The sequence below is a fragment of the Podarcis muralis genome, chromosome 7, assembly GCF_964188315.1.
Source record: "Podarcis muralis chromosome 7, rPodMur119.hap1.1, whole genome shotgun sequence".
Classification (NCBI taxonomy): domain Eukaryota; kingdom Metazoa; phylum Chordata; class Lepidosauria; order Squamata; family Lacertidae; genus Podarcis; species Podarcis muralis.
In genome coordinates this window covers 65025523-65052324 of record NC_135661.1, presented here as the reverse complement: position 1 = coordinate 65052324, position 26802 = coordinate 65025523, and the positions used below count along the sequence as shown (strand labels likewise).

The following is a 26802-nucleotide window of genomic DNA, read 5'->3' as shown; positions in this document are numbered from 1 at the left end:
GGAGTTCTGAGTGCAGCCATTACTTTGAGAGGCTGCTGTCGAACGTTAAGAAGGGAGACCTGATTTCAAAATTAACTCTTGAGGAGGGTCAGGGGTCAAAACTGCCCATTCAATGAGTTCTTAACCTCACCCACCTACAAGGCTCTTGTGAGAAAAATGCAGGAAGAGGAACCCTGCTCTGCTACATGGAAAATGTGATGCACCAGATTCACAACCGTGGCTTAAAGAAAATGGCAGTGATGCTCCTAGAGCTGTATAGAGGACAGAGGCACAATATGCTTATGATATCTGTCATTGCTCTAACAGGTCCCCATGAGTTTAAACACAACCCTACCTTTAACAGACAAAATCCAATCTTGCTGCTTATTCCATAATTGCTCTCTGACATTCTGCATTTTTTATCCCTTAATTACAAGCTTTGAAGGAGCCAAGGAACTTAAAAGATAAAACACATGACGCTCAACCACATTTGCAGTACAGATGCATCCCCACTTAAGTCAGAGGTGGGAAATTTGTGCCCCACCAGTGGATGACAGACTCCAACTCCCATCATCCTCAGGCAGCATGACCAAGGCTCAGGGATAATGGGAGGTGTAGTCCGGCAAGAGCTGGAGGGACACAGGCTCCCCACTGCTCTGGGTGCAAAAGCTGGTTTGCTCTTCAAAATCCTACACAAATAAAATAAAAAATACTTCTCACATGAGATACCTTAAGTTCAAAGTTTTTTGGAAGAAGCGTCCTTCAGCTACAGTATCAGTTTAGTATCTGCAGGGTAAAAGCAATCTAACTTCCATAGGAAGGCACAGACAGCTACAAGGCTTCTCTCTCCAAGTCAACAAGAGGATGGATTCAGATAGCCATGCTAAAGCTCACTTGTAATGCATGTACTTAATGGGGAGTCAATATTTTCTTACATTGCCCAGACTTTCACTCCTAGGTTTCCCCAAAAAAAACACTCTGGAGGGGAGGTAGCCTTGCTAACACTTGGTAAGCATGTGGTTGAAGGCTGCAAGTTTACCACCTCTCCACCTGGTTACAAGTGCTATATGGTGTGCCTCCCTTTCCTCGTCAGCCATGCTGGAATATCTATCCACTTTGAAAAGGTACTTGACTGCCTTGAAAAGTTAAGTCCGGAGAAAAAGAGAAAATGCATTTTTCAATGACTAAATTTTAAAAACATCTCTACCTGAATGTGGAAGGGATACATTTCTATCAGTAAGTTATCACACGCTTCAGAATTGCAGCAAAATTATGAATAGATCCTTTTTAATTCATCTTGCTACTTTGCTAACAATGCTTCAGTTCAAAATGTGGAAAACCATTTACCTTTTTAAAGTCTCTCTTGGCTGTGTGGAAAACAGCAAATTCACAGTTCTGCTTGGGTAGGAATTATTCCCCCTTCCAGCACACGCACATACAGAGTAGAAACCTAATCCCTAAAGGACTTTTGATGTTCAAGGAAGGCAGCCACTGTGGAGAAAGATCTTAGGAGAACGATAATTTACTTTACAAGGTAACCAATGAGCATAATTTCAGTTCTTCTTCATGTTTACATCTTCATCCTTCAAGGCAAACTTTCTTCTTAAAACCTCTGCTATAAGAATTGCAGGATCCTCCTCTTTCAGTAAAGTTCTGTTCCTGAAAGGAAGATACAAGATGAAGGGTATTAACAGGAGTGCAAATCACATTCTGCTCCACCATCCCCAACTGCTTTCTTCAACAGGATTTAAAAAATAAAATAAAAAAATCTAAGAAATTAGGTGTGGTTCAACTGCATGTTTTTCAACAAAGGGGCTATTCTTCCAAATCTCTTGCTGGTTTGTGTGTGTTTTTTAATTCTTGTCACCATCAAATCCCATATATCTGATATTATATATATCCCATATATTTGATATTAGGTAAACAGTAAGAATAAGAAAGACTTTTAAAAATTACTTCCAGCATACAAGTTTTTACCTAGCAAATTGAGGGCCTTTCTAGAGATTTCGCTGATCCCTAATGATGCCATAGGCACCCATAATTATTTGTGCAACACTCCACATGCACAAATTACAAAATGCACTGGATGCACCAGACATGGCTTCCTCCTCTCGACAGAACTGTCAAGGATAATGCTAGACAATTTTCAATGTGCAAGGAACCTTCTGTCATGGGGGAGAGGAAGCACCCAATAAAGCAATCTCTCTCTCTCTTGCACCCTGAAGTGCTATTCTATTGTCTGAGTAGAATTAGTAACAGTTAGAGAACTTCTCCAACAAATCTGCAAGGATGAAGCCTACCTTCTGGCAAAAGTACAAAAACCAGGATAAAGCTGGCACAATAAAGAACACTCAACTCTGTGGAGAACCTTTGGCTCTCCAAATATTGCTGAAATTCAATGCCCATAATTCCCAGCCATTAGCCAGGAATTGCTGGGCTTGATGGGAGTTGGGAATTCAGCAGCATTTGGGGGCGGGGGGGGGGGGAGCTTCCTCATTCCTGTTGTAGCAGAAGCAATTCACCACCTGCTTCTCTGCCAAGCTCAGTATGCAGAAGTGAAGAGTCACCAATGTCTGTATGCATGGATTTGCAATATGGGCTACTACAGGGTGATGTGTGCAATCAGCCAAGAGCACAACAACAACTAAAGTCTATGAGGTAAATGTATGCGGTTTGCGTGTGCAAAAGAACATTGATTCCTTTGTACAATAAGCATCATAAGGATTTGGAATCTGTCCAGTTTTAAATTTTAGCTCTCTTGTTTCAAACACGTTTACTCACATCTGTTGTAGCTCTGGTTTTCAACCACCTTACGTTCCCCCGATACCTAGATAATTTTGTTTACCAGTTTAATTAACTAGGGGGTGAGGGCGGGAATCCCTATGGGTAAGCAAATGAAAGGCTTCTCTACAAAACGTTATTAATTTTCTCCTGGTAGATTCTTAGGGTGGTGGTTCCCCACCCCCCAAAAAACAACTTAAATATTGATGATTTTAAGCAACATCATTCTGTAAATCTCTCAAAAGGACTCCAACCATTTTTCTTCAGTTTTGCTGCATACATTACCAAGTTCCTTCATATTGTGCCAACCTCAAATAGGAGCAGCATGCTTTGGGACAAAGAAAAGTCATTTTGAGCCCAAGAGGCAGAGAATTCATAGGATTTCCTACATGCAAAAGAACTTTTGTATCTTCCTTCATACCAAAGATGGGGAACTTGTGGTCCTCCAGATGTTGTTGGATTCCCAACTCCCATTGATCTCAGCCAATGGGGGCAGGAACTGTAGTCCACAACATCTGGAGGGCCACAGGCTCATCATACCTGCTTTGTGACTTTTAACTTGGCAGATTCCTCTCCTCTCTCATGGTAACCATAAGTTGGAAAGAAAATAAATAAACAAACAAATAAATAAATATCTCTCACACAAAATCCATTCACTTCCTTGCTCTGTGTGAACCAGTCCAGAATTATTATTTTCCTTTGTTTTCACCATTACTAGAGTATATTAGAACTTACATCATGCATAAGCATGTGATTAAAAAGCAAGTGGGGGCACCTATATATTTACCATTCTTTAAGCACTTCATCTATAAGCATGACAATGGGGCTCAAGATTTCAAAAGTCATAAGAAATGTGAACCCTAGGACCCTCACCACATAGTTCCAGAAATTTCAGCCACTAGCATACAGTTACTAAAATAAAAACCCACACCCTGAAAAAATTGAAAGGAGGCAAACTGATCCATTTAATTTAGGCAAACCATTTCACAAGAATTCTGAATGACAGCAGCACTGCACCTGCATTATTATTTTTTAAGTGAATGGCACCACTTGGCTACTTTCTCCCTGTCCAAAATGGATTCAATTACAGCTTTCCATTTATCACCATTCTCACCATTTCTTCATAGTCAGCATATGCTGGGTCAAGAGCAAGTCCAAAGTGTTGCACTCATTACACAGTGCCATTCCCTGCTTGCTTCTGCAACTTACAGATTAAGGAATGTTATACTCCGATAGCACTTTAGCAACTCAAAGATTCAAGAATAAGCCCAGCTATAGCCACCCACGATCACTGCAGATGGTGACAGCAGCCATGAAATTAAAAGACGCCTGCTTCTTGGGAGAAAAGCAACGACAAACCTAGACAGCATCTTAAAAAGCAGAGACATCACCTTGCCAACAAAGGTCCGTATAGTTAAAGCTATGGTTTTCCCAGTAGTGACGTATGGAAGTGAGAGCTGGACCATAAAGAAGGCTGATCGCCGAAGAACTGATGCTTTTGAATTATGGTGCTGGAGGAGACTCTTGAGAGTCCCATGGACTGCAAGAAGATCAAACCTATCCATTCTTAAGGAAATCAGCCCTGAGTGCTCTCTGGAAGGACAGATCCTGAAGCTGAGGCTCCAATACTTTGGCCCCCTCATGAGAAGAGAAGACTCCCTGGAAAAGACCCTGATGTTGGGAAAGATGGAGGGCACAAGGAGAAGGGGACGACAGAGGATGAGATGGTTGGATAGTGTTCTCAAAGCTACCAGCATGAGTTTGACTAAACTGCGGGAGGCAGTGGAAAACAGAAGTGCCTGGCGTGCTCTGGTCCATGGGGTCACGAAGAGTCGGACACGACTAAACAACAACAACAATAGCCACCCACCCGCCATGCTCTAAATTTGTGTCATGCACAGGGAGAAATGCAGTGGTCTGCATTGCCGTAAGACGAAGCAGCTTCAAGGGCAACCCTTGACTCTGCTGTTCTACAAATTCATCTGACAGACGCCCACTCTAATTTCTATAACTTCTTGTAATTTATCAGTAAGACTGGCAAAAGCACCAGTAAACTCCTTTTATCTATTTGTCTCTTTGCTTTTCTCACAGATGCTTAGACTAAACTTCCTCAAACTGCTGGCACAATGGATAATGGCAAACCTCTCTGATTCATATTTCATGTATCAGAGGTTATTCAATTTTATCCGAGGGACCAGTAGTGCAGAGCTGTAGTGCTGAGATCCAGTCCCAACATTCCCGTGGGCATCTGACAACATGTGTTTGCAACCGTCTCCTCTGCTCAGCAGGATGAGGCTGCACCCAGCTGAACAGTTCTCTCCCATAATAGCCCTTGTCTGCTGCTGCTCACTGCAAAGCACAAAGGGAGGGGGCAGCTCTTAAGCGCCTTAATTCTCTTTGTCTCAGATGTGTCCAGTGGCTTCACTGCTGTAGCTACGTATATTCTGCAACATTTGTTGTCCAGAGTCCCTTCCACCCTGCAACAAAGGACACACATTTCTGCCAGGGCAGGGTCCCATTTGCTGCTAAAAAGGGGAAAGCAGGATTTCCTGTTTTCTACTAAGAAGGAAGCTAATCTCATCATTTTACCATGGACTTCCAGCACTCACAATTCTGGGTCATTGTGGGTATGGCAAGGAGGGATGTGCACATTATATATGATGCAACTAACAGAATTTGAAGAGACACAAGAGGCAGATTAAAACGGCATTTAAAAAAAGTTCTAAGAATTTGGATTGCTTTTTAAAACTGTAAAGATAAGCCTCTTTTTAAAAAAATGTAGTGAAAGCCACTGGCCTTAGGGAAGTGGGCTTTAGTTGCAAGCTTTGCATTCAGAAACTCCCAGGTTCAATTCCCAGTATCTCCAGTTAAGAAAAGACAGCACAGCTGGACCTCTGCCTGAGACTCTGGGGACCTGCAGCCAATCAGAGTAAACGATACTGGGCTAGATGGAATATGGTAGCTTCCCTATGCTCTTTGGTCCAAACTGGACACGGACAGGGCAAGCCACTTGTATTGATTCACATCCGTGCCACATTTTGGTATAAAAATGAGAGAGCACCTTGATTGAGCTATGCTAAAACTGGCCCCTCTTCCCCCATGCCTTGCTGTATTCCTTTGCAATTGTCTCCCAGTCTAGCTATTTAATAAGAATGGGTCAGGGATTGCTTAAAGTCAAACTATATACACTGACTGCCCTGACTGCCCTGAGGTTGAAGGGATAAATAAATAAAATAAATTAAAAATTGTGAAAAAAGAAACAAATAGTCATGAAGAAAGAAAAGATACATATGGGTACGTTTACTCGATTATGGAAACTACTGACTTTCTTTTAGAAGAATCATGGTCACAAATATGGGTTTGTGAAACACCGTTATGGATGTAGATAGACTTTGTACAAGTTCTGTAAGATCTGAGATTTGAAAATAAAGTCTAATAAAAGAATTAGCAGTTACTTGTTCAAGGAATAACATTGATATGATGATATGATATATGATATGATATGATATGTGTACAACAAGTGCAAGTACAGCTGCATTACGTATTGTTTGGAAGAACAGCAATGCAATTTCCCCATTACTGGATGTTGTAAGTTACTCAAATCTGAAGGCAAATGAGTCTAACTTATGAAAGGAGGTGGAGCAATTGCTGCTAATTCTTGCAACAGGTCAAAACAGTAGAGACTGCACCCGTTTTACTGTAACTGAGATTTTTCTTCTTAAAAGTTAATACATAGAGTGGAATAATCTCAACAGCAGCAATCTGGCAGATATACAAGCAGTATGAGAAGAGATCAATTTCAGCTTTGAGAATCCTATTCCAGTTTCCAATAAACTCAAGCAAATTTTTTTAGAAAGCTCAAATGAGAATGTGATTCTTCCTTCTGCATAATATTCTGTTCCTTAAGAAACCAGAAGGGACAAACCAAGGGCAGCTGATCAAACAAATTACACTTTAATTCAATGTTTCCATGGTATCTCACTGCTTATTACCAGAATTAAATTGCTCTAACTGGATTGTGCATTAAATGAATAAGAAATATTGTAATTATTGTTAAATGTGCTCCCCTTACTTCCCTCTCTCTAATGAATTCAACTTATGATACCATCTGCCTGTTGAACCCTCCAAACCTCAAGAAACACTATGTTCAAAAAGAGTGCAGATGAAACAATAGTGAAAAGTTTAGCTTGAAAGAGGTTTTAATTTTTGCCCAATATTAATGCATAAAAGGGTGTTTTTTGTTGTTGGAAGGTGGTATATAAACAGTCTAAATAAATAAAACACAAAAACTTGCATGTAAAAAACTATTATTTAGCAAGCATTCCCAGCTTACTGTTTTAGTTATATATTCTATTGTTCCTCCAGTGAGCTCAGGAGGATATAGATGGATGGGGGTGATCTCTGTTTACCCTTACAACAATTATGTGATAAAGAATGGCTAGCTTTAATTCACCCACTAACCTTAAGAAACAAGTTCAGGTTTTGTTGTTTGGAGCCAATGGCTATAACATGGTTGACCAAGGATTTAAACCCAAGTCTCTCTTATCCTGGGATGGAGAAGCTGTGGCACCCTGGATCGTATCAGCCTCAATCAGATATAGCCAACAGTCACAGCTGATGGAATTTGTAGTTCAACATCTGAAGGGCCACATCATGCTAATCATGTCATCATATATGCATATATTGTAGCAACCTAGGGAGGCTTCATGCCTAGAAACTTGCAGAACACTTGGAAAGTGGTTTTCTGCTTAACAAAGTACAACATTTTATACTCATCTCCAGAATGACACATAGTGGGGCAATTTTAACCATAAACTGCATGATGGGCAATCTGGGAGGTAGCAGAGGGAGAAGCAGGCAAACAGGAAGAGACAAGGCAAAACCTCCGACCTGTAGCTCTCATGTTACCCTTGTCTCAGCTGCTAGAATAGTAATAATCTCAGCATTTATTTGCAGACCAGTGAGAACAGGGATGGGGAACCTATGGCCCTTCCAAAGGCTGCTGGAGTCCAACTCCTATAACAGAATCATAGAGTTGGAAGGGACACCAAGGATCATCTGTTCCAACCCCCCGTAATGCAGGAATCCTGACCACAGCCACCCCTGGGTGGGCTCAAACCACCCACCCATCAAACACACTGACCCATCAATCCCAGCAAGCATGGCCAATGCTTAGAGATGAAGGGAGTTGCAGTCCATAGCGTTTTAAGGGCTACAGATTCCCCATCCCTAGTTTAGAACATTCAGATCTTCAGGGCAGTGGTTATAATAACTTCAATCTGGAGGCAGTTTAGAAGAAGCTACTTGTCTTTTTGACCATGGTGACTAAATTGCCCTGGTAGTCAGGCAAAGAAGTTTTACCAAAACTGATTCTTTTCTTATTAGCCAAAATTGACTGTGATAAGCACAGGCAGGCTAGCAACTTTGGTGAACTTGATTTGCGCAGTTGTCCTTAGAGATCAATATTGTAAGGCCTATTATAAGAAAGGCTTTAAAAACCTGTGTTGTGATGGTGCAGGGAAAGTACATTAGAACTAACCCTTGCAAATATCAGTCACAGTGCTAAAGATCAGCAGAGGTACCTTCACACAAAGCAAAACTGCAAAGCTTCCAATCAGAAAAGAAAGAGAGACACTTTTGGGGATGGAAAAAGAGAAAACAAACAAAAACTTACAAGTCTTTGTTCTGTTTCATCCTATGAATGTCTTTAAGAATGCCCATCATATCGGCAAAACTGCTGGCCTTGGACAGGGACACCGAATCTTCGTCGTCGGAATCCTTTGGGTCTGCTTTACAACATTCAGAGGTTGCAGAACAAAGCATGGAAACGGATGGAAGCTCTGGGCTTTCTAATTCTGCCTCCTCCTCTGTAATGTCACTAATGACAAAGGAAGTTGTAGACTGGAATGAGGATCCAAAACAAGGTAAGGGAGAAGAGACATTTGAACTTCCTGGTGATAATAAATCAGGTGTTAATGAAGTGGAAGCTGGAAAAAAAAAAGAACAATACACATTGACATAAACCTAGTGCCAAACTACAGGTTTTATATTCTGCAACAGAACATGTACGCCAAGCCTATAGGCAAACCTCCCCACAAATGGACATCATAAGCCTGCCTCCTGCCTTCACTCAAATGCTGGTTATAATGCCGCAAAAGGGGTGAAGCACTTTTCCATCTCACACCCTCCCATTGCAACCACCATCTTCCATATGGCAGTATTTCAATGTATATTGTTAAGATTATCTTGTTCCTGTCTTGCCACCCCAATCTCTGAGCACAAAGTTCTCAGAAGCAGCATGTTATTCACCTTATATCACAGATAGGAAGAGAGCTGGCCCACAGTCACAGGAGGCCACTTTTGGCATCAACCAAGGCCCATCCCTCACCTTCCCAGTTAGAACCAACCGAGCCCTGTGCACACAATCACCTCTACTAAACCACTTTCCTTAAGAGCCACCCTTGAGAGGGTGGAAAGCGTAACTCTGAAACAATTTCAGGAACCAGGTTACCTGTCTTTTAGTCTAGAATGACACACATTTGTGAGAGCTCATGTGCCTCGGGTGCTAGATCTCAAATGGATATCACAGGAGAACAAAGCACACAGAAGGATCCAGGTTCAATCCCTGGCATTCCAGCTAAAATGGATGGGAAAGGTGATGGCAGCAGGTGATGGCTTCCTTTTGTCAAGGCCCTGGAGAGTTGTTGCCAGTCAATGCTGATCTAAATTGACAAATCGCCTGTGCTGGTACAAACGCAACTCCTTATCTATGTTCAAAGTCATCTGGTAATATCTTTGGGAAATCTATTACCTTGATGCTCTGTTAAGGGAATATTATGCAACAGTGGCAGTCTGTGACCAGTGCTTCACAACACTGACTTTAGAGTTACGTGCAAACACAACTGTTTTACGAGTTTAGTCATAAGAGGAACTGTGGCTTAACAAACCCAAGAAGCCCCCTCCCCATTTGATCTTCCAGAAGCTGCCTGGAAGCATCACCTGACATCAAAGTGATGTGGGTGGCCCCACCACCCTGTCAAATTTGGTCCATCAGGGGGCGAGGAAATAACATGCGGGCCAGAAAAGGTTCCCCATCCCTGTCATAGGCCATTACAAGAAAAGGGCATGAAGAATGAAGCAGAATGCATCTTCTTTCCTTTTTACTCTCACCTTTATTTCTCCCTCTAACACTCCCCATAGTAAATTTTGGACTGTAAACTCCTCAGGGCATGGACTTTGTCTTTTTGTTTGTTACTCTGTACAGCACCATGCAAATGGTTGGCTCAACAATAATACAAATAAGCAAATTACATTGTATTAAAAATTAAGCAAAATATTTTGCCTGAAAAACTGGGGATGCAGAAATCATAGGATCCTGGCCATTATAAATTAGAATTTGTGACAAATTCTGTGCAATTTCTTCTAACATTATATAAGTCTCTCATTTATGTCTGGTCTGTTTATCAAAATGCTGTAAGGGGCACACACATTATACAGAATTGTAATGTTATGAGCTTAAATACAATAAAACCAGTTGATAATGTCGCCACTCATAAAATGGAACCAAAAAGCACCATAGCATTTTAAAGCGGGTGAGACAGATGCCCTGTTAATAGTAATGGGTAAATAAAACAAAAACTTTGAATCTTTATTTCTCAAAGTGCACAAGGAAACATCAATGTGGGTCTCTTTGGACAGCTGGGCCCTGCTTTGTGGCTCCTGACAACTTTACTTCCTGTGGCAAAGACACCAAGGGCTGGTTCAAACTTAATGATAAACCATAATTTAGAGTTATGTGCTTGAACCGTGGTTAGTCTTCAGTTTGCATGCTCCCCAGCTTCCCTCTTTTGCATGCCAGTAGGAGGAGACATTAACACTTCTGCCTTGGATTTTAGATTAACCAGGAGTTTATGTCTGAATCCAGAAGCCCTGACTAAACTATGGTTAGACAGAACAGGAAAGAACCAAATTGTGGTTGATAATGCTAGCTTGTTCAAGGAACTCTATTTTCAATCAGAAGAGGAAGTTTTCAGCCTCTTCCTCTTGGCATGCAGGAGAATGGTGTGTCCACACGCCACCATGAGGCTCACTACAGTTGATGCACATGATACTCAATTACAGTTCAGCTATATGTCCAAGTGAGTACTGAGTATGGCCTCCTCTGATTTAGGGAATGGATGGACAAACAAGGGTATGAAATGTGTGTGTCAAACTTTTTAAAATTAGTGCAGACTTCATTTATCTAATAGAGTAATAGCTTGAATAATATTTTTAAACAAGCAATGATTTTGGAAATTTACTGTCCCCTATGTTTAAAAAACAAACTGCTGTAATCAAGTAGATTGATATGAACTGGCAAAAACCAATAAAAGTTTTTGCTACAAAACCGGCTTTAGGGGGGGAAACCAACTGCAGAAATTAGTTATTGACTGTGGAATATCTAAAATTAAGCACATAAGCCTGGTAGGTAGAACACTTTTTGGTCCCAAGGAATAATGCCAAAGCTACATGATGGAGAAAAACCACACAGTGTCTAATATCAACAGCTACTCAGGTGATGGAGTAGAAATACAACTAATATCAGGAAAGAATAAGAACTTCCCACCTTTCAAGCTATACTATGCTATTAGAGTGATCTTTAAAAGCTGCCAGACTATAATTGCTCGGCACTTTGTTCTAATCGTGGCTACATGCTCCTTCTCATAGTCTTGCCCTTACAAAATACACATTTCAAATGTGGGCATTACACAGTTCAACATTATGTCTGAATACCTAACCCTTGATTGCCTGTGAGTCGCAGATTTCCTACTGCTGTGACACTGCAGTGAAAAGGGGCAAAATTTTCTGGTACCCTCTCAACATGGAATAAAGGCAGCAGCCATACAAGAAAGTTAAGGAAATTTGTGGAATGAGGTCAAACAAAGGAAGGTGGCAGGCAACACCTGCATATGTTGCTCCCTCTCATGTGTTCCAAATTTAAACTAGTCATATCTGCACCATTTTGTTAACAACCTGACTCTTCACCAGGAGAGACAGCAAACCCTTATTGCACTTCCCAAGTGAATCTCCAAACTTACTATGTACTTGTCAAACCTGACACACAATTCCAAGGGCTGTATCCAACACTAGTCCTACTCAGAGCAGACCCACTGAAATTAATAAGCAAAATTTAGGTCACTTAATTTTAATGTGTTTGTTCTGAGTAGAATCTCCACCCCAAATTAGAAGAGAACAGGACAAAACATGCGTCATGTTTTCTTCACAATAAAAAAACAAATTTTTACCATCCTCTTTGCCACAACTTCTGGTTATCAAAGTGGAAATATAATTTTCAAGTTGTTTGCTCATCTGCTGTATCTACTCTTTTAGGCTTGCAAACACTTACACACCCACCCACACCCACACCATTTCAAATTTGTGCACAAGATTTTGAGATGTTTCCTCTGAGCGCTTGATGCTGGGTACTTACCTGACTCTGCTGATACAATCTTAGCAATCTGACTACGCAGATGGCTCAGTTCATCTTGGAGCTCTGTTGTCCGACTCAAAGCAGGTAAACCTGGTTTCTTCAAAGCCAACAGCTTTTCTTCTTGCTTTCTCAAATTTGGGACAGAGGCATTCCGCTGAATAACGAAAAGTGGCGTGGGCTTCCATTTGTGCTTTAGTGGACGAGTGTCTGTCCTACAAGTCAAGATCCCAGAAATTCAAATGAAACTGGCCCCAGTGAATAATAGTAGTCCATGCTCATTATTTCATACAAAGTTTGCTAGCTGTGACTGGCCCTTCTCTCATCACTACAGGACCCCATTTTTAGCTACCCATTAGTCTCTTTTCTCTCTCATTATTTATCTCTCAAACTCCCATCACTTTATACCAACCTGAATATGTACCCATGGTGCAATGTTTTCTTAGACAACACTATCCCTAATTCAAGTTCATAAAGACATGAAGAAGTGTTCAACCAAATTTTATTCCATGTAGACCCATTGAAATTAATGAACATAACTAAGGTGGAGTTAAACTAACTTCTATTCAGAGCACATCAATTGAAATAGACCTAACTTGGTCAAGTCCATCAATTCCAATGGTTCTACTTTGAGTACGCCTAGCATGAAATTCCACCCTAAATTAGGTTCATTAATTTCAATAGCATTACTCTTGAGTAAAGCAATGAAAGACGGGTGGTGTTTAAGACAAATGACAATAAAAAAGGTTGAAGACAGCCTAGACACCACCTACAGAGCTTTGAAACCACCTGAAAATAGTATTTTCCAATAGAAGCAGTTCAAAAATGAATCATTGTGCATGTATGAATTAGCCCTTATTCCTCTTTGTTTGTCTGCTGCCACTTCACAATCCATATATTGGCGTGTCCTGCAAATGCCTCTATACCTGCCTAAACTTTTTAAGTAGCTCAATTCTTCATGCAGGATTTTCTCCTACATCAATAGCTCCCCCTAGCACTTTGTGTAAGAGTCAACTTCTAATTCAATGTCACTCTTTCTTCAACATGAGCACCAATTGGTCCCCTACTCCAGGTTTCTGACCTTACATGAATATACCTTAGGTCTGGAGCACCTCTCTTGTTCTCTGATTACCAAGATATATGAAAAGGTTTTCTCTCTCTCTCTCTGAAATGGCACCCATGCCTCATTACCTTGAAAGACCGACTATTAAAAGAAAGATAAAGATAGGAAGCCATCTCAATATTGCCCTGTTTTCAGGAAGTGATCACGAGCAATAACTGACCAAGAAAGGAAGAAGGAAAGTCAGGAGGCATGAGAAGAAAAGGAGAAAGGGATGTACCTGACTCTAGCATATGTTTCTTCGTCATCTGAAGCTATCCATGCTACGTCTGCCAGAGTGGGGACAGGGGGCGTGTCATTTAAATAAAGATCTGAAACATTAGGTAATTCCTGAGGAACAGAAAGGAAAGGAAAATAGCATTATCATGTATCATGGGGCTGTAGAATCATTTTCTGATCAGTTCTGAATTAAGGAAGACAGGAGTGCCTGGCGTGCTCTGGTCCATGGGGTCACGAAGAGTCGGACACAACTAAACGACTAAACAACAACAACAACAACATGGGACCTGTAGCAAAATGCAATATATCTTCATTACCCGAGTAAGGATTCTAGCCAGCCAGCCATGACCTCCTTCAAGATACCATGAGCCACTACAGACCCAGGCAACCCAAATAACTCTGTTCAGTTTGCTTTGCCATTTTTCTTTTCCAGCTGTCACTTAACATTCCCTGGATCCTGGTGTCCATTCAGTACATGCAGGGGTGGAAAAAGGTTTGCGCCTTCTCACCCTTTAATATATATATATATATATATATATATATATATATATATATATATAGCGCCTTGTGAGAACCTTGGGGTTCCCCTGAGCTTGCCAATACATCCCCCTTTTCCCTGATTTGGCTCCATCTCTGTTGGAACAGCATCACTGATTCCACTATTAGAGGGAGTGATGTGTGGTCAACTTGTTCAGCACCAACAATCATGCTACAGATCATTTAGAGGCTGTAGCTAATTTGCATCAACTTGAAGGTTGGTTGCTCCTCTGAGGTGTTACATGAGACTAGAGGTGATCATGCACTAGACAAACATTAGCCAGACCTAAGTGAGTAATGATAGGTTATTCGCAAATTTATGATTTCCAAAAGGGATACATCGTGCACACTTTTTAATACTTTATAAGCAGCCCTCCAAGCATCTCTGTGTTACATAAGAGTTAGAAAAGTGGCCTATGTATGGCCTCTGAAGCTTACAATAGTGCAAGTGGCAAGAAGATGAGGTAATGAGTTACTACAACATAACATAACTATCTACCTTTCTGCAAGCTTCTCAACATCTGGAGAAATTAATGCTGTAGTTCAGGAGCCTCATGCAGCAGAGGTTATGTAGAACTGCCTACTTTCTTTGCTATTAGGTGTCCCAGGCTAAGCTCTCTGGCTTGACAGCTGGGAAGACATACTAACCCCTAGCCCCAAAGTCTGAGAACGCAAGAACACACATTAACTGAATTCTAAGTTTATGGGGTTATAAACAAGTTCTAGTATAGCTAAACACTCCCCACCTACACGACCCGTTAAAATATTTCCCCAAAAATAATAATAATGAGGATGTTAGGTCTTGCTTTCTGGTTTCATGTAATTTTCCTATTTACTGTGAGCAACGTTGGGCACAGTCCACCCTGGAAAAGTAGCATATAAACTAAAAATAACCTAACCATGAACTATCAATAAGCAAGGGTCCTCCCAGTTAGCATTCCATTTCCAATAGTGGCCAGACAATACACACATTTTGCACCTTTTAGCCACATATGCAGCTCCTTTGCATGAGCCAGCATGCAAACCAACTGAGTCTTCCATTAACTGTAGTTGCCTGTTTCATCTGAACTGCAAAACTATCATTGGCAGCTTTGAAACGAGCCAGGCTTTGTTAACCATGGTTTCCCAGTTCTGACCAAGCACGAAACTATAGCTAGCTGAGGACTTCCTAGAATGAAGAAGCTGTGTCCAAATAAAGTCAGTACATATACCAGCATATGAAACAGTCTTTAAGGCAAAAAGAATTAAAGCTTATGGTAGGACTGTCAAGATTTTAGATCACCAAGCCAAATTTCTCTCAGGAGCTGCACCCCATTTCCCAGGATGCCAGTCCTATATATGCACATTTAGCAGAGTGTAGCTTCCATTAAAGTAAGAGAAACTTCTTTTTGAGAAAACATGAACAGTACTGGGCTATAAATGAGAGTGCTATAGCACCCTACATAAAGAAATCGTATGCCAACATATCCTAAAGGGTAGCAAAAAGAATGTATTTAGTTAGAAGCATGCTACAGTTCCTATGCAGGTTCTGAAAGTCACAAACTACTCTTATTTCATTACAGGAATAAGTCTTTAAAATACAGACTTGAAAGTGGCTAAAAACCATCAAACCACTGCTGGAATAGTAATTATTGCCTTTCTATGAAAAATTCTGACAGACTGACATGTAGCAATAAAAAGCAACTTTTTTTAAGCAAAGCAAGGCTGAAGAGCAGGGCTCTGCATTTAAACCTGCCTTGAACAGGTGTGCAAATTCATCTGAACTTCAGTATTTTACCTGGAAGCATGCTCTAGGACACGGCTTCAAAGGAAGGTTTGTCCCAATCTTTCTCACAAAGCTGCGTGCCGAGCCATAAGGTTTGTTCTGCCAAATTGGGACAGTCTGAGGGTCGAAACAAAACACGTAATGATATTTTTAACCGATAATCAGTAGTTCAGTTTTTAGATAGTCTCCCTCATTTTGTGGATGAAACTGTGAACAGCCCAGGCCCAGAGGAATAGAAGCACAGCAATTGCTGTGCTGTGCAATTTACTGGGTTTTACTGTAGTCACAGAGCCCCAGGAGAGAGATCAGAGTCTATACTCCAGTATAAAGGGACCTGGGAAAACCTGCTGAACTGGTCACTGCATCTACCATGCCAAACAGTTGACAGAAGCTTTTTGCAGTCAGTTTGTTATTGGGAGAGGCCACCAAAACCATCCCATACAGACACCTGTGCTAATGAACCAGCAGACTGCTGCAAGGATTTCCACTCTGACCACATTCTATCCTGCCATGTATTGCACCCTCTCTAACACCAATACTATGTGCAAGAACCTATTTCTGTATGCTGATCACAACCAATCAATGGCAAGGGCTTTGAAGGAGGCCTAAATAATACAAACCATGCAATTTGATAGTAAAAAATTAAGAGGTGTCTGCCTTGACACAATTCCGGGAATTGTGGTTTGAATCCATTATTTTAAAAGGTTTTCCTTGCTAGAGTGGCTAAGGTCACTTTGTTTAAAGTAAGAGAGAACTTCTGTTTAATCCATTAAGAACGTTGTCAACAGCTGGTACTATAAATACACCCCTACATACCTTGGGGCCTAGGCCACCTGTCAGTTTGTCTATTACATTTTTTAATGTTTATTTTTCATGTTATTACTGATGCCCCAAGGCTGCAAAACACACTTTTGATAAAACAGAGACACTCAGCTGACCTCTCATTTTAAGTAAAAGAGTTTATACCTTGATTTACAAATGTTTTGCTAGAAAATGAGTAAAAAACCTGGGACCTTCCAGATGTTGTTTAATTCCAACTCCCATCAGCTCCAGTCAGCAAGCCCAATGGTCAGTGCGGATGGGATCTATAATCCAGTAACATCTGGACAGCAAAAGGTTCTCTTCTGGTGCTGAAATATATACTGCTGAAAACGTGGACTAGGCTACATGAAGGAGGAAAGTCCAAGCATTCACATCACCACAGGAGATTTATTATTTTGACCCTCCAGATGTTGCTGAACTACAACTCCCATCATCCGTGGTCACTGGCAATGCTTGCTGGGGCTGATGGGAACTGGAATGCAATGACACTCTGGTACCACATAGTCTAACAGATTTAGCTACATGGTGTCATCACTAAGTTCCAATCACATTGCTCTAAGGGTGTCCATACCCCATTTGTCAATTCGCACTGGGACAATTAAAAAATCATGAGACAAAACAAGGAATTGACCCATTTGCCTCAGCAATGGGGACACGTTCCCTCCTTATCTCATCTAACGTACATCCAGACTGAGAGCCGCCCCTGGAAAAAAATGGGTGCAAGCTTTTAACTTTCTCACTTTTGGGGAGCTTTGCAAGAGAAAACTGTCATGTGGGCAGGCACAATTATACACACTGAACACAAGAACATTATTATTATTATTTTACAAAAGTACAGTTTCTAAGGATACCCAAGAGATTTTGGAAATTAAATTCCAACAATTCTCAGTTGGATTTAAGGATGATTTCAGTGTCTCACGAGCAGCAGAAACTGTATAGACCCTGGAAGGAAAGCCTAATTCAGAAGAGCCATATTCTCAAAGTGAACAGTATGTTTTGGAAAACACAAGCTTTATAGGTCTTCAATATTGGGCAGGGGGGGGGGGGGAGATGTTAACAGCTGTGTACTTACTGAATCTGCTTCCATCTCTGACCAAACAGGAAGAAGTAAGTCAAAGGTCAAAACTGCAGCTCCAGATTGTGCACTAGCTTCATAGTATTCCACCCTTGGAAGAAAATTATCTGCTCATTATGAACATAGACAAGGGCATGTTCTAAATTTGTCTCATTAAAGCGGATAAGCAGTGATACGAAGAATCCCAATTACATCTTAAGCAGTTATGTAACTGTATTCTAGGATTAAACTAGCTCACAGACTTAAGAGTCAGGCAGAATATCATCAATTATGTAGTTCACCATACACATGGTGCAGCAGAATGCACTCTACAGAAACTGTTCCTGGCAGGCATATATACTGTCTTAAAACCTAATGCAACTGATTTTGCAAATTCCCGGGGTAGCTAACTTCACTGCCCAACAATTGCTACAATTAGAACGAGGCAAGGGTGCCCTCTAAATGCTATTAGACTACAATTCCCATCAGACCTTGCCAGGATGACCAATGAATAGGGATGATGGGAGTGGGAGTCCAAGAACTTCTGGAAATGACCACATTGACTATCCTTGTGTTTGAATATTATCCTGGTAGAAGGACTAATGTTTCAAGCAGAAAGACAAATGCCTTCTTCAATGAGAGCTAAGCCACCCTTCTGGCCAGCGTGGCTGGTTGCCCTTAGAACGTTGCAGCAGATAATGAACAAGTTGTACCCTAATGTACCTTTCATCAAGATGGGACTTGGTTAGGAAATGTGCATCAAATAGTTCAGTAACCAGAATGGAAACTGGGACTTTTGAGCCAGCAGCTCTGCCACAGATATACTACAATTTCTGAAGATCCTCCTCCAGTTTTCTCCCTTTGTAACCAGCCTACCAAGCATACAATCCAACCTAAGCATTAATAATCTGTCAAAGGAATCACAATAGGGCAAGGCTGATGCACCTAAATTGTCTGAGTCTGTTAGATTTGGATGCAGACAGTAGATTTCTTCACAACAGAGGGATGATGCAGGGACTTTCTTCCTTTTAGTCCCCCTCTACCCTTTTAAATTGAGATATGAGAATTAGAGACCCCAGAGAAGATGGCAAGTGCTGCTGTAGAATTACAGCATTCCCTTCTCTAAAAATGGGACTCACAGAAAAACCAAAAGGAATTCAGCTATTTCTCATGATGGAGTTGTTAGCTGATGTCACATTCACCACAAATGTATGTAGAACAAATCAGCAATCCACACCTTTGTAGTTGTTCCCACTTTCATATGACTCTGCAGAAAGAAAAACTCATTTACTTACCAAGACAGGGGAAAAAACCCTAAAGTTTTGAAAGAATAAGAGACGACCAGGAATTGCCTATGGGAAATATATTCCAAAAGTATCTACTCAGCTGTTTAGAACATATTATATTCCAGTTTCTCCCCTTTCAGCTATTTGTTTGCATGCTGCCCAATAACAATTTTGCCATTCCTATAATCAACCAGATAAGCAAGGTATAAAACTTCTCAAAGGTGACGTAAATTCTGATTTCACCAAATTTCACTAGAGACTAGCCCAATTTGGTTTTGGAGATCTACTTGAAAAACATAAACTCATCCTCTGAAGGATATTTATTGGCCTCTACAAAAATAAGACCACTGATGTGGGGCAGAAAAGTTTCCAAAAAAGATTGTTTTCCAGTGCTGTTTTTCTGCTTTTTCTGTTCTTTTTCTGTTTCCCAAGTTAATTAGTAACAGTGAATGGATGCCAACTGCAAATAAAATTTAGACAAGCTTGGCAGTTTCAACATCTTTAGCTTTTGTTACCAAATACAAATAGCATAAATACGTTAAATCAAATAATTTCCCAAGGCATCAGGAAAGCTTCCAATGCAAATTAACCTGATTTGCATAGGAAATATTTTATATCAAAACTTTCCAGAATTATGCACCACTGGGCAAGACTAGAGTAGGATACAGTACCCTACTATACTTTTAACATTTGCCATGAGAAATTCAGGGAAGTTTTTAATGTATGATATTTTAGTGTTTTTTGGTTTCTATGGAAGCCGCCCAGAGTGGCTGGGGAAACCCAGCCAGATGGGCGGGGTACAAATAATAAATTATTATTATTATTTTTACTTATACTGTCTTACATATAGTCTACTACAAGTAAGCAGCAGTGATCACACATGAGAACATTTAGTCCTCAGATCCACTGATCTGTACGTATTACAAGTTTTATCTAAAGTGATTACAAATGAAAATTGTCCAGATTTAATATAGCTTCCCAGCTCTGAGCAAAAAGGCACTGGCTTGCATATGACCATTGGGTTCAAATCCCAATAGAGCCACCAAAAGCAAAAACCAGCTTTCAACCTAAGCTTGTCCATGTTTAAAGGGGAAACAATAGCCACATGCATCACAGCTATGAAGTATGACTGTAATGCACTTTATACAAGTGCTACAGAAAGCAATATGACCATTAATAATATTTTATAAATAACCTTACCGCTAACAGTGCTAAGTGCTATGCAAAAAAATTATAAACTGGCCCTGTACAAAGGCAAGCAACCTAAAAGGAAAATGCAAGGTTTGTGAGGCAGGAAAGGAAAAGAGTCTACACTGGGAAAAGCCAGGGTAAAGGCACTTCAATGTAAAAACAAGAGTGTCAGGTGGAAGGAAATTCCAGTTATAGTGGGTTGCAAGGAGGAGAAAGCAAACAAGGAAAAGAGATGGTAATATTAGGTATAATTAAAAGATTGGTACCTGCATCAATAAGATCTCCCAGTGTGCTAACCAATGACTTTCTAGTTTCCTCTTATGGTTGTTACATTCTTCAGAAGAAAAAAGCCACCAAAATTTCTTCCTCAGCAGCAACAGGTCTGATAAAAGTGTTAGAAAGCTGAGCCTTCAGCAGCCTCCTCTGCTCTGAGACAAGGTCAACAGACTGGCACACAAGGCTAATGATATCACAACTCAGCCAACCAAGGATAACCATGCATGACAGGGATGGGCTCTTTGGCAAGTCACTCAGCCAGAGGCGTTAAGTGGAGTTGTTGCTTATCTACCCCCAGCTCACATGCTGTTTATGTTGAGTGAAGGCACTGTCTGCACAGGAGCCTGCAGCTTAAGGAAGAGAAGCCAGAGAGAGATTTAACAAGGTCAGTAGCAGGAACAGCAGATCAGAGATTAAAATCTATTGCTGAGGACAAATCAACTGCTTTCTCAGCTGAAAAATCAAAATGCACTCACATTTCGCTCACTTTACACTGGTGAATGGAGAAGGAGGGGGTGTTTCTCTCTCTGTCTACGTAAGGATACTTGTATGCCTTAAGTGCTCTCCAACCTTGTCTATTGGAGGAGGAATGGGCCCAACTGTATAGCCCACAGAACTGTCTGAATGGCCCACTTCCACCTTCTTAAACCTGTCTGGATGCTTTTGGGCCTCTGCTCTGTGTCCATATGAGGTATGGCCTGGTGGACAACAGAGGCAGAGCATTCTCAGAGGTAGAACTCAAGTTATGGGACTCCATAACACAGCAAGTCTGCCTAGCTGTCTCTTTATGTGCCCTTAGGCATCTGCTTTAAAACAGTTTTGTTTTATATGTGCTTTTTAATAATGCACTCTGAGCAACAAGCATAAAACAAGTAGATGCTGTTTTATTCAATGTATTTTGTCTTGTTTTTTATTGCTGTTCAACTGAGTTGTTTTAAGAAAGCTTTGAGTTGCCTAGGTAGTGCTGTTTTCAAATGCAACGGTGGGGCAGATATGTTTTAACAAATAAACACTTGAAAAAGTAAAATCAGTGCTACATCTCCTTAAGATATAAGAGAAGCAAAGTGCCCTCTGCACCGAATCACTTTGGTAGAGGAATTCCCAAATTTTGCCATGAGAGGGGCTGAACCATATTGAGAATTTATGTTACTATACTGGATGCATCTATCAGTTTTCAACAGCCCGGCATCTAAGCATTAACCTGGTAGCCACAGGTGACATCTCCTCTCCTTTCTATCAACCAGTGCCTATTGCTAGTAATGGGCTGGATGAGGGTGAACAAACTGAAGCTTAATCCAGACAAGCCAGAGGTGTTTGTGGTCAGTTGAAAGAAAGATCAGGGAATAGGGAATTGACCTGTGGTGGGTGTTACTCTTCCCCCTAAAAACTCAGGTTTGCAGCTTAGGTGTAGTCTTGGTTTTGGCAGTTGCCAGGAGTGTGTCTGCACATTTAAAATTAGTGTGCTGCCAGCTGCCTTATGGTGAAGGGTGGGTCATCAGCTCCACTATTACCACTCCATCAACAACCTGATCCCTGTGGGAAACATTTAACAATTTGAGAAAAAAAGACTCTTAAATGCCAAAGACTGAGGACTTACTACTATCAACCTCACACATTTATTATGCCATTAAGACATTTTACTAAATAATGAATAGGCCTAGCAAGGCTTTTTTTTTTTAAGTAGGTAGGGATAAAGTCCTTTGGTAAGCTATTTTTGGTACAAGGGGCTAATGTTTCAATTAACTACACACTTACCTGGGGAAAAGTCCCATTAAACTCAGTGCGGCTTACTTTTGAGGGCATGTGCATACAACTACATTGTCAGGTTGCAATCCTGCACACGCTTCCAAGAAAAACCAGCAGGTGCTACTTCTGCACAAACATGTTTCAGGCAATTTATATTGTACTCTTCAATTGAATATACTGCACTCAAGGCAGACTGACAGTTTTAAAGCAGGGATAAGCAAGCTGTGGCCATCCAGATGCTCCCATCATCCCTTACAATTGGCCATACTGCCTGGGACTGATGGCAGCTGGAGTTCAGCAACATCACATATTCCCCAGCCCTGTTTTAAAATAAGATAAAATGTGTGTGTGTGTGTGTGTGTACAGCACACAGAGAAGAGCATTAAATGGCTCTGCACAATCTTGTACAAAAGTTATTAATAAGATTCAAGTACAGTATTTGATCTAAAAGCCGTTCCTCCCAGAAGCCCCCAATTTTGTAGTTAGTACTGGAATGCGGAGATAAGAGAATAAATTCTCTATAGCAAAACCAACCAATAATGTTGTGATGCAATTTGAAGACTAAAGCTGCAGTCCTATCCCTATTTGCCTGGGAGCAAGCCCCACCGAATTCAACAGGATTTACTTCTGAGTAGTCATAGTTAGGACTGTGCTGCAACACATTTCCCACAGCGTAACCTTTTCATGGTCTGGAGAGATTTACTTCATCAGACACACTTAAGGAAGCAAAGCTGCAGCCCACCCCCCAAAAACCTTGCGCTACGCCATAATAATGCTGTCGGCCTCCTCTAGGGCGCCACACGCCTCTTTTACGGCTTTTGCTGCAACGGACTGCCGCGGCCACCCCTCTGCCCTTCCCTCAAGGCGAAGAGGGGGAAGGCACTCTGCACCTGCTCAGGGGCACTGCCGTCCATGCTGACGCCACACCGCCCCAAGGGCTGGGCCTTCTAAAAATCTGGGGGGCGGGAAGGAAAGAAAGAAAGATGCCAGGCAGGGAGGCCGAGACCCGCCTCCTCCTCCTCCTCGGCCATGACAGAAATTAAAACCCTCCCGGGAAACCCTCCCTCCCTTCGCACGTCCTCCTGACACGCCTCTCCCTGTGACAACCAACGCCGCCGCCTCCCCCTCCGCCGCTTACCCTTCCCTCGGCCTGGAGGCCGTTCCTCGCCCCCCTCGCAGGGGGGCTTTGTGTCGCTTCGGGGTGAGCAGGGGCGACCCGCCTTCGGAAAAAAACAGGCGGCGCCGCCGAGTGAGGAGTGGGGGGAGAGAAAAGAAACGCCGCGAGGCGAAGCCGCCGCTTCCCAGCAACCCCGCGTCGCCCTTCCGCTCGGAAACAGCTGCGGCGGCGGCGGAGCCCACCCCTCGGGTCCCTCTCCGCGCATGCGCGCCGTGCGGGAAAGGGGAGGGGAGCCGCGGGAGTTCCCTGCTCTCCGCTTACCTGGGCTGCTCTCCAAGAAAGGGCGGGAAACGGGCATAAGCATCTTCCCTGAGGCAGAAGCTCCGCCACTGATGCGGCCCTCTCCTAGGATGCGAGGAGGATGCCGGTTGCTCAGTATAACGGCCTCATTACGCACTGTTAAGCATGCCGTGATCACCGTCTGTAGTTTTCTGCGTTTCATTTCCTCCGGATCTTAACTTTTACTAGCTCTCTCACCCCAACCATAATATAAGCGCGCTTGCAATTCAGGATAATACTCCGCGCACCACAGAAGCGTTACACCATAATCAGTTTGTTGGTCTTTTAAGGTGCCACAGGGTGTAAACAAGGCTCGTCCTACTCGCAGTAGACCCATCAAAATTAATGGGCAAAACTTAACTTCGATCCATTAATTTCACTGGGTCTACTTGGAGTGGTCGGATACAACCCTTTGTTTTCACTCTTTCAGTGCTACAAATCAATTGTGAGAGGAGGAGTCCCGCAACACAATATTGCTGCCTGGAGTGTTCAATGCCCTCCTCCAGGATATTCCATTCCCTCCCACCTTACTCAGTCCTGGTTGAACTGCTTGGGGTGTTTCTCCCCTAAAGATTTTTGGAGTTCCCTCAAGTCTGCTGCTACATAAGCAACAGCACTCACACTTGGACATCTGGAATAGAAGGGATGCTATGAAATTGGTCTTTTTGTGATCCTCCAATCTACTGAAATCTGTGAGACTTCTTAATAAACATGCATAGGATTTGGGTGCACAGCGGAAAAATAGATCTGCAGCTTCACGATATGGGCCAGTCCACAGATGTAGCTTTTCCTGCCCTCCTTTGCAGTTAAGAAACCACTTCCCCTCTGCTCTCATCTTCCGTGGGATGTAGCTTACTCTATACCATGGGTAGGCAAACTAAGGGCCAGGGGCTGGATGTGGCCCAACTGCCTTCTCAATCTGGTCCGCAGACGGTCCGGGAATCAGTGTATTTTTACAGGAGTAGAATGTGCCCTTTTATTTAAAATGCATCTCTGGGGTATTTGTGGGGCATAGGAATTTGTTCATTCTCCCCCCCCAAAAAAAAAATAGTCCGGCCCCCCACAAGGTCTGAGGGACAGTGGACTGGCTCCTTGCTGAAAAGGTTTGCTGACCCCTGCTCTATACAAGCAGGAAATGAAGATCAGAATGAGGTGGTAGAGTTATGGCAGAGTGAACTTTCCCACTTCCCACGGTAGATAATGCCATCTTTTAGTGTTCTGCCGTACAAATCAAGCAATTCCCTGCACGTAGAAAGCCAGCACAGCATGAGGTGATCTGGATTAAACAAACAAACAAACAAACAAACAAACAAACAAACAAACAAACTCCTCCTTTATGTGCTAGTTGTTTACACGGGGGAGCATTCAAAAATGTAATCCTGCACCTATAGCCCAATCCCCTATTGCAGCATTTTGTTGCCTCATTCCACTTGCATGTATAGGCCAACTTCAGCTGGAGTATTCAGGCCCATGTGGGAGTCACGTTGCATCTACTGTGTGTCTGCTGCCCCTGAAAAATTAAACTACCAGGAATAATTTGGGTAAGACACACAAGACTCTGGCAATATGTAACAGCCCCCTATGAATTTATTTATTGCATTTTTTAAAAGCTCTGACATCACTCACATATACAGTGGTACCTCGGGGTTAAGTACTTAATTTGTTCCGGAGGTCCGTTCTTAACCTGAAACTGTTCTTAACCTGAAGCACCACTTTAGCTAATGGGGCCTCCTGCTGCTGCCGCGCCGCCAGAGCACAATTTCTGTTCTCATCCTGAAGCAAAGTTCTTAACCCAAGGTACTACTTTCGGGTTAGCAGAGTCTGTAACCTGAAGCATATATAACCCGAGGTACCACTGTACATCTTCCACTGTATGCTAAAATGTTGGCCTTGCCATTCCCTTTAAAAAAATTCAAATATAATGTATATTGGCACTGTATCAAAACATAAAGCACACACAAATTGGGTTCTCAATTTTTATTACTCAAAAAAGTAAACAAAGCTGCAATATACTGAGGACATTCCATACAAGAATATACTCATAAAGTTTTGCTAGAGCATTTAACAAATTGGCTGAACTGGACGGCATGTTACTATACACATTTGTATTAGTGAAAGGTATTGAAACACATATGTCTTTTAATTTTTTTTTAAAAAAGAAGTATGTTGCAGGTACACATATTTCTTTATGGTGTACTGAATTATAAGAATTCAATACACCAGTTTAGTTTCAGAGTGACCAGAACACATTTAGGATCTGGAGTGGGGAGGAGTGCCACAGGTTAAGATAATAAATATATGGATTACATCAGTTAGTTAAAAAAATATCAAGTTTAAAAATAAGTAGATCATCACATTACTGACCACGTGTTTTCTGCATTTTAATTCTTAAAATTTCTTCAATACTGCTACAAAAAAAAACTACCTACAATTGTCCTCTAATATAATTTATGACTAGTAACACTGATTAGGCCTGAAACATTCCCAATGTAATAGAGAATGTACAGCATCGGAGAAAGCTCACATCTTAAATGAATCCTCTATTATGTAAATGTTTAGCAAACGAAAAACAAAACACACACATTTTTTAAAGTAAACATTTTAAAAAAGAAGAGAGCAAAATCACAGGGGTTCCTTTTCTCCAACAGTCAACTGTCAAAAATCAGGCATGACCCACACTTGATTTAAGATCATACCATCACAAAGTACAGATGAACAGGGAGAAAAAAATGTAACAAACACCTAAATTTTCCTCTCTTTGGAGTTATCAAAATATTTATAAAATTCTTGAAATATATAGAGAGATAATATGAAAAAAGTTGGCAACATTTTTTTAAAAAGTTAAGACACAACTTTTGCTTGAAGTCCATGGCTTGAAAACTAGAATGGGTTAGCGTCGCCAGGTGCAAAACAGGGCAAGGCTCCTGCACCTTCAATAGCGGCGTAGAAGAAAGAATTGTCATTGGTCCTGGCACGACAAGCTGAACCTGCTGCAGTTCTCTCTACCGCACACTGAAAGTGCAGGAGCCCTGCTCTCTTTTGTATCTGACACCCTGGAATAGATGAAATGGTTAGACTTAGCGTTTTACAGTGCAATTCTATTA

At 41.6% G+C, this 26802-nt stretch overlaps 1 protein-coding gene across 8 annotated transcripts; it reads right to left on the bottom strand.

Annotated features, from left to right (window-relative positions):
* Nucleotides 1-1249: 1249 nt before the first annotated feature.
* On the bottom strand, nucleotides 1250-23603 carry MTFR1L (mitochondrial fission regulator 1 like). Of its 8 annotated transcripts, none has more exons than XM_077931985.1 (9): nucleotides 23381-23603; nucleotides 20487-20846; nucleotides 17762-17855; nucleotides 15880-15984; nucleotides 13567-13676; nucleotides 12230-12441; nucleotides 8435-8747; nucleotides 3046-3088; nucleotides 1250-1638 (listed from the first exon to the last, which is right to left on the bottom strand). In XM_077931985.1, the coding sequence occupies exons 3-8, from the start codon at nucleotides 17774-17776 to the stop codon at nucleotides 3055-3057; spliced, it is 789 nt and encodes a 262-aa protein (XP_077788111.1). In that variant the 5' UTR covers nucleotides 17777-17855; nucleotides 20487-20846; nucleotides 23381-23603; the 3' UTR covers nucleotides 1250-1638; nucleotides 3046-3054. The 8 variants fall into 8 exon arrangements, with proteins under 8 accessions (XP_077788111.1, XP_077788108.1, XP_077788107.1 ...); XM_077931982.1 differs by lacking the exon at nucleotides 3046-3088 and adding an exon at nucleotides 20973-21194 and having other exon boundaries at nucleotides 23381-23601; XM_077931981.1 differs by lacking the exon at nucleotides 3046-3088 and adding an exon at nucleotides 18981-19010 and having other exon boundaries at nucleotides 23381-23601.
* Nucleotides 23604-26802: the final 3199 nt, after the last annotated feature.

What these genes read in the sequence shown, in the direction of transcription:
- MTFR1L (XM_077931982.1), bottom strand. An exon ending in GTCCTAGAGCATGCTTCCAG is followed by an intron (nt 13,677 to 15,879) that starts GTAAAATACTGA and finishes TCTGTTCCTCAG; the next exon opens with GAATTACCTAATGTTTCAGA. An exon ending in GAAACATATGCTAGAGTCAG is followed by an intron (nt 12,442 to 13,566) that starts GTACATCCCTTT and finishes CTTGACTTGTAG; the next exon opens with GACAGACACTCGTCCACTAA.